Below are 8,708 nucleotides of genomic sequence, written 5' to 3'. Positions count from 1 at the left end.
GGATGGGAGGGGCAGAGGCAGACAGGAGCAAGAACTGGGTCAAGAGCAGACAGACAGACAGAATCATAACAGAGTGTGGCATTCCATCAATAGCCGTCTTTCCATTCGATTTTAATTCAAAATTTGAGCAAATTATTTTAAACTTCACAAAAAGGAAAAAATGAAGAAATGCAAATTAGACATGTTTCCATCAACTGGCTTGAAATTAATCAAATACATCAGATGCATGTGTGTAGTAAACAGGAAGTAAAAGGCGCACTCGCAGGGTCCACACATCTCAGGATCATGGAGAGAAGTTATCAGGAGCGCGTTGCTAATGTCATGAAAGTAGGGCTGCTCGATTATTGCAAAAACTATAATCACAATGTTTTTGATTGGAAATGAGATCTAGATTTAACAAAATTATTCATTCACTTTGATAACATAAATTTATTGAACATAAACAATGGCTGTTAAATAATGTTTCCCTCAATATTTTTGAAAACATTAGACCAAGTGAAACTTTGGCTGTGTGAAGAGCCTGCAGCATGGTGCCGGCAGTGACACTGGATTCACAACACAAAGCAGCGTAAGTGTAAACTGTGAACTTCGATCATTATGTTTTTATGATCGTTGAAAACCCAAATCATAATCAAGATCAAAATCTGATTAATTGCCCAGCCGTACGCGAAAGTTGTAATTATTCTGTCGTATCAACTAGTTCTGGCGATGTTACACGCTGTCTGGAGACGTATAGAAAGAAACGTGATTCTCTTCACGTTACGGGAATAACTGAGAATATGCCGACAGTGGGAGGAGGGTCCTGCTGCCAGTCGCGGCTTCAGGACACTACTTACCTGCGTCAAATGTAATTACTAAAAGTGATTTCTAAGCATATTTTTCCTACTATTATATACAGGTAATTACAAACTAATTMTATTTATCTAATCTTTAATATATGCTTACTTTTGGTAAATATACTATGTGATGGGTCAGCCTCTTGGTAAAACCATATAGTGTGTGGGTGAATTCTCCATATATGTCTATCCACAATATTGAAATGCATTTCTCTGCTTTGGTTAGCTCAGTTACTTTTCGTTATTGTGCAGATCTTAACAGTCTAAGATTGCATTGCCTCAAGGGATCTCTGTCTATATCAGACCTTAATATTATAAGAGCTYTGYGTGTTCCCTTTATTTGCCAATGAAGCACAAACATGCAAAGATATGCACTATTTTCTCTGTGTGTTTTTTACTTTAGGACTATTTTTGGTTGTGAGCTGTTAGGMAACTTTAACATGCCGAGCATTTTTAAACAAGGAGACATAATGATTGGGGSGATTTTTCCARTTTTTAMCAAAGAGATRAGCACCACTTCTACATTTGAAAGAGAGCCTCCTGCAGTCATATGTGAAGGGTATACATTGTTATTTGGATTTTTCTTATGTATGCATGTTTAGTTACAATTTAAAACATTTGTCATTCTCTATATTTTCTCTAAATTCTCTTACTTTTTTTGTTTAGATTTGATCTGCGAGCTTTTCGATGGACTCAAATGATGATATTTGCAATTGAAGAAATCAACAGAGATCCTGCTCTCCTTACAAACATATCTCTTGGTTACAGGATTCTTGACTCTTGTGCATCTCCCACYAATACTTTACGTGCTACACTAACTCTTGCTAGTCAACCAAATAAGATCAAGTCAGCTCCTCTTTGTTCACCAGCCCTATCTGCTCTTGTAGCAGAGTCAGGGTCCTCTCRGTCCCTTGCTATTGCTGCAACCCTCGGACCATTTCAAATACCAATAGTAGGAGCTTTTATCYCTCGATTTTTGYRGGTTAAAATATGTAGTCTGAATATTTTTGTGGTCTTTGAAAACCCTTTTTTCTTGTTTTCCCCCTTAGGTAAGTTATTTCTCAACATGTGCTTGCCTCAGTGATAGAGCTAAGTTTCCTACCTTTTTTCGGACTATCCCAAGTGATTACTTCCAGGCGAAAGCTTTGGCAGCACTCATTAGACATTTTGGCTGGGAGTGGATTGGAGCCATACAGTCAGACAATGATTATGGAYGAAATGGCATCCTGGCTTTTAAAGAGGAAGTTGAAAAGTTTGGAGTTTGTATTGCTTTTGTTGGGACAGTTCTACGTACATACCCTGTAGAAAAGATTCTTCAAGTTGTGGAAATGATCAAACAATCAACTGTCAAAGTAATTGTTGCTTTTSTTYCTGAGGGGGACTTTTACCCTTTAATGGAAGAAATTGTCAAGCAGAATCTTACAGGATTTCAGTGGATTGCAAGTGAAGCATGGATAACAGCTACTCGACCCTCCACACCTGAAATGTACCAGACTTTTGGTGGGGCTCTGGGTTTTGYGGTGCAGAAGATGGCTATTCCAAATCTGAGTCCATTTCTCATGAATATTAGCCCATATACAGATCCAAGTGCAGCTTTTATTAAGGAATTCTGGGAGAAAATTGTTGGCTGTAAACCTGTCTTGCCTAGTATTGACACAAGTACTGAGAAAACAAGTAAAATATGCACAGGCAATGAGACGTTGATGCATTCCCAGGATATGTTTTTCAATACCACAGAATTAAGGGTAACATATAATGTGTATAAAGCTGTTTATGCTATTGCACATGCCCTTCACCAGCTGGTATTCTGCAAACCAGCAGGAGAAAAAGAAATGAGGCCTTGTGTGAATGTATCTGACATTCAGCCTAAAGAGGTGAAAGATGCAGATCAAATCAACAATATTTTCACTTATRTGCTATTCAGATTTAAAGCAGGTTTTCTCTGCATTTAAACATCTAACATACATTTTTTTGTCCTTTTGCACAGGTCACGTTTCATCTCCAAAGGGTCAACTTTAGGAATCAATTTGGGGATTCTGTGTTTTTTGATGAGAATGGTGACCCTCCTGCTTCCTATGATATTATTAACTGGCAGATGAAAAATGGGCAGGTGCAACATGTGACTCTGGGTCATTTTGCAATTGCTGAAAATGGTGACTACAAACTCACCATACAAGAAGAAAAGATAGTGTGGAGGACTGAAAAAACAGTAACTAATAAAAYTTTTTGTTGTTCTTTGAGCTGTGTTTTAAAAAAATCTATTTATGAGACATGAAATGTGTTCCATTATTCTGACATACTTGATTTTTCCCTTTAGGTCCCCACATCTGTGTGCTCTAATGTTTGTACAAAAGGTACAAGGAAAGCGCAAATCAAAGGAAAACCCACTTGCTGTTTTGATTGTATTGCATGTACAGATGGAACTATAGCCAACTCAACAGGTAGACAGAAAGTTGTGGACCACAGTAATTCAAACATATACAGCCCTAGTGTTATTTATGCTTTTGTTGATTGWTTTTCACAATTAAAAATGTACTTTTCTATAAAACTGTACATATGACAAATATCCACAGGTGCTGAGCATGTTTTCTCAACAGGTGCGTCAGACTGCATACCCTGTCCACTTGAATACTGGTCCAATGAGAGAAAAGATGAGTGTATTCCTAAGAAAATTGAGTTTTTGACATATCAGGAGCCAATGGGAATAGTTCTTACAGTTTTATCACTGCTCGGGGCCTCCCTGTCTCTGGTCACCATGGCAATTTTCATCCACTGCAGWGAAACTCCTGTAATCAAGGCCAGCAACTCTGAGCTGAGCTGCTTCTTGTTGTTTTCTCTTTGCCTTTGTTTTCTTTGTCCTCTCACTTTCATTGGCAGACCAACAGTGTGGACATGCATGCTGCGCCACACAACATTTGGTGTGACATTTGCACTTTGCATTTCCTGTATCTTGGGAAAAACAATTGTTGTTGTCACAGCTTTCAAAGTTACACATCCGAGCAACAAACTAGCAGGAAAGTTTGGTCCTGCACAGCAAAGGATCATTGTTTGCTCCTGTGCTTTGATTCAAATACTGATATGTGTTTTGTGGCTGAAGTTGAGCCCTCCATTCCCAGAGAGGGTTTTCAAATACAGCAACAAAAAGATAGTTCTAGAGTGCAACACAGGATCTGAGGTTGYCTTTTACTCAGTGCTGGGATACATAGGGATCCTTGCAGTAATATGTTTGGYTCTTGCATTTCTAGCAAGGAAGTTGCCAGATAACTTCAATGAAGCCAAATRTATYRCATTCAGCATGCTGATATTCTGTGCTGTATGGATCACATTTATCCCAGCATATATCAGCTCTCCTGGGAAGTTCACTGTTGCTGTGGAAATATTTGCAATTTTGTCTTCATCGTTTGGCTTACTGATTAGCATTTTTGCCCCTAAATGTTACATAATATTTGTAAAACCAGAGAAAAACACCAGGAGACATGTCATGGGAATAAATGCAAACAAAAAGTATGATTTGAATATAAAAGGTTTTTAACCATGATAAATATTCAAGATAACAGTTCGTCACTATATAAGGATCGTCTGTAAAAGAAGCAATGAAAACAAATGAAATGTTTACAAATTCATCAATCTTCACTGAAACAAGTAAATAAAACCTTTTTATTTAGTACAACTGCACAGTTGTTTTTGTGTTTTAGGCATACAGGAGCTTATATTCATCAAATTACCTACCTACCTTGTCTCACTCTGCTGTTGACATTTCCGAATGTCCAGTACAATTTTTTAACAATATTTTTTAATTTATTTGAGAATTTTTATCCTCAATATGAAGCCTAGGAGTAAATTCAGACTGGAAGACTCTCTGCACTTCACCTGCTCCACCCAATCACTACGTCACGCTCCCAGCTGCAGTCAATCAGCGTCAGACCCTCGTCTCACCATACGAATCAACTCACAGGGATCCAGGTCTGCTCAGCACCCAAGGATCAGGCTACTCTCCTGACGTGTTCAACCCACCTCCACCCCTTCTCCACCTTCATCTCAGACTCTGCCAGGCTACCCCTTCCCTCTGGCCTCCACACCACCACCACTGTCCAAGCCCCGGGGGGAAGACGTTACTCCTAAATCCTAAACTGAGTGCTAGCTCACAGTAGTTCGCTGCACTCATGTCTTCTGCCGGGTCTCGAGCGCCATAAAACTCTCACTTTCTCACTGCCGTATTTCTGTGTGTAAGTCTTCCCAGGTTGAAATGCAATTACATAAAAAAAACAGTCAGAACAAAAGAACGAATAGCGACTCTACATGTAATGCACTCAAAAAACTATTTTCCAGCCAAATAAAATATGTATACACTTTCCACAATGATGTGTCACCATAAAAATAAAAATAAGATGTATTAATAGACCAAATGAAGACAACTAATATTCATAATTAAACCCAACCAAAGTAGTCAGTGACAGGAGCCCATAAATCTGTAAACAGATCCAGTTTCAAATTAAATTTTGCTGTATTTTTTTCCATTATGTAAACATTTTTCAAACCATTTTGCCATTGCATAAGTGTGTGAGGCAGTGMTTGAAACCAAGAATGTGTTATCGTTTTCATCACCACCATAAAACAGATTTGGAGTATTTTAACTTCATTTTTTAAGTCCTCCTCTTGGCATCAAACCCAAAATATAGTCTTTAGGATCAAATGGCAAATTAGATTTTAACATAGTTTGAACTTCTCCATGAATTYCTTGCCAGTAAGATTTTAAAACCGGGCAATCCCAAAAAAAATATGTAGATGGTCACCCTTTTGTCGGCAACCTCTCCAACATAGATCACTTTTATTTTATAATAGATGGTGTCCTAAAAAAATGTAATCCTGATTTTCCAATTGAACTCCTTCCATGTCGGGCTATTTGCTAGTTTATGACCTAAGCATGCTTCCTCCCATTTTTCCTCTTCAATAATTGTGTTTGCCTCCAGCTCCCACTTCCCCTTTATGTCCATGGAATTATCGGACAGACCTAATTGTAAACATTTATACAAGTCTGATATTATTTTATCATGTTTTTATCTTTAATCACCTTAATCAAAAAGTGTTCAATTGGATTTGGTAACTGTTTCAGGGTGTCCCATTCYGAGCATGATAGTACATATTCTCTTGTTTGTAAATACCTACAGTACAAAAGTTGTTGGAGCCTAGTCCAAATTTGTCTTGCAGTTGTTGAAACAGGGGTGTCAAACTCCAGTCCTCGAGGGCCGCTATCTTGCATGTTTTAGAGGTTTTCCAGCTCCAACACACCTGATACGTGATTGAATTAACTCTTCAAATTGGGCAGAAGCCTGTTAATCACCCAGCGATCAAAATCAGGTGTGTTGGAGCAAGAAAACCTCTAAAACATGCAGGATAGTGGCCCTCGAGGACTGGAGTTTGACACCCCTGTTTAATATCTCACTATGAAACAACTGATGTATGGTCATTAATCCTTTTTCTGCCCAGTTCTCAAATCTAAAATCTGTTCTATTAGGAGTAAAGTCTGCAATTTTAGAAATTCTGAGTGCCCGTGATGTTGTTAAGGGTGCACCAGTCTTCCTCCTCAAATGTGCCCATACACGCTGTGTACATCTAATCCATTCATTATTTATTCCAAGATATCTCCATTTTTTCAGTTCTAGGAAAGGTGCAGTTCCCAGTGGAACATTTTTGCATGCATAGTTTTCTATTTTGATCCAATTTGTTTCCCCATCCCAAGATACCCATTCAATCAACGCCTGCATCTTTGCTGCCCAGTAATATAGTTTAAAATTGGGCAAACCTAGACCCCCATTTTTCTTTGGGCTACATAATAGTTTCAGACGGATTCTAGATTTTCTTCCTTGCCACACAAATGGAGAGATCATTTTCTCTATCAACTTTAAAGTGCTAGATGGAATCCAGATAGGTAGAGCCTGAAACAAATACAACAGGCGAGGAAGAATATTCATCCTGTCTCTATTCTCCCTATCAGTGATAATGTAAGGATTTCCCAACGTGCCAGGTCAGATTTTATTGCTGAAATAAATTTTCCATAATACTCTTTATATAACCGTGAAGTTTGTGGGGTGATTGTTATTGGTGAAACCCTGAGAGGGCCAATTAAACTGAGCAACTTCATCTAGATCCGTCAGCCTGTCCTCAACCAACATAACTGCCTGCTACTTGTTTTCATTAACCTTGTAGCCTGACACCTTCCCAAACTCTCTCAGGCAGTCTAAAAGTGCTGGAATAGAGGTCAATGGGTTGGTAATGTACAATTTGATGTCATCCGCATATAATGAAATTTTATAATCAATTCCATCTACTGTTACTCCTTGTATATTTATGTTGTCTCGTATCATTTCTGCCAAGGGCTCTACACTTATCATAAACAGTAATGGAGAGAGCGGACAACCTTGCCTAGTTCCTCTTTTCGATTCAAAAGCCTTGTATTCATTTACTCATACCTTAGAAATGGGTCCCGTGTACAGCATCTTGATCCAATTAATAAGCAGTACACTTTTGTATTTCAATTTTGTTTTAAAACTAAAGTTTTAGGTTGAATTTAATTTTTTTTANCAGAACAGGAACCTGCTGTAAAACAGCAATTATGCTGAGTCAGGCATGATTTTTAGTAATCTTTTCCTGTTAAATCAATAAATCAAATCAAATCAAAGTCATTGGAGCCTAGTCCAAATTTGTCTTGCAGTTGTTGAAAAGGTTTTAATATCTCACCATAAAACATCTGATGTATAGTCATTAATCCTTTTTCTGCCCAGGTCTCAAATCTAAAATCTGTTCTATTAGGAGTAAAGTCTGCGATTTTAGAAATTCTGAGTGACCGTGATGTTGTTAAGGGTGCGCCAGTCTTCCTCCTCAAATGTGCCCATACACGCTGTGTACATCTAATCCATTCATTATTTATTCCAAGATCTCTCCATTTTTTCAGTTCTAGGAAAGGTGCAGTTCCCAGTGGAACATTTTTGCATGCATTGCTTCCTAATTTGATCCAATTTGTTTCCCCATCCTGAGATACCCATTCAATCAACGCCTGCATCTTTGCTGCCCAGTAATATAGTTTAAAATTGGGCAAACAAAGACCCCCATTTTTCTTTGGGCTACATAATAGTTTCAGACAGATTCTAGGTTTTCTTCCTTGTGACACAAATGGAGAGATCATTTTCTCTATCAACTTAAAAGTGCTAGATGGAATCCGGATAGGTAGAGCCTGAAACAAATATAACAGGCGAGGAAGAATATTCATCCTAACTGTCTCTATTCTCCCTATCAGTGATAATGTAAGGATTTCCAAATGTGCCAGGTCAGATTTTATTGCTGAAATCAATTTTCCATAATACTCATTATATAACCGTGAAGTTTGTAGGGTGATTGTTATACCTGAATCCCTGAGAGGGCCAATTAAATTGAGCAACTTCGTCTAGATCCGTCAGCCTGTCCTCAACCAAGATGACTGTCTGCTACTTGTTTTCATTAACCTTGTAGCCTGACAACTTCCCAAACTCTCTCAGCCAGTCTAAAAGTGCTGGAATAGAGGTCAATGGTTGGTAATGTACAATTTGATATCATCCGCATATAATGAAATTTTATAATCAATTCCATCTACTGTTACTCCTTTTATATTTATGTTGTCTCGTATCATTTCTGCCAAGGGCTCTATACTTATCACAAACAGTAATGGAGAGAGCGGACAAACTTGCCTAGTTCCTCTTTTCAATTCAAAAGCCTTAGACATATATTCATTTACTCATACCTTAGAAGTGGCGGCACGACGGCTCAGTGGTTAGCACCGACGCCTCACAGCAAGAAGGTCCTGGGTTCGATCCCCGGTTCGGACCTGGGGTCTTTCTG

General features: G+C 38.4%; 1 protein-coding gene across 1 annotated transcript; it reads left to right on the top strand.

Annotated features, from left to right (window-relative positions):
- Window positions 1-1,481: 1,481 nt before the first annotated feature.
- On the top strand, window positions 1,482-4,965 carry LOC106531715 (extracellular calcium-sensing receptor-like). Its single transcript, XM_014027636.1, has 3 exons — window positions 1,482-1,788; window positions 1,886-2,356; window positions 4,879-4,965. Exons 1-3 carry the CDS (start codon window positions 1,534-1,536, stop codon window positions 4,963-4,965), a joined length of 813 nt encoding a protein of 270 aa, XP_013883090.1. The 5' UTR covers window positions 1,482-1,533.
- Window positions 4,966-8,708: the final 3,743 nt, after the last annotated feature.

The sequence above is a fragment of the Austrofundulus limnaeus genome, unplaced genomic scaffold (assembly GCF_001266775.1).
Source record: "Austrofundulus limnaeus strain Quisiro unplaced genomic scaffold, Austrofundulus_limnaeus-1.0 Scaffold667, whole genome shotgun sequence".
In the NCBI taxonomy this organism is placed as follows: Eukaryota; Metazoa; Chordata; class Actinopteri; order Cyprinodontiformes; family Rivulidae; genus Austrofundulus; species Austrofundulus limnaeus.
This window is presented reverse-complemented; position numbering and strand designations above follow the sequence as displayed.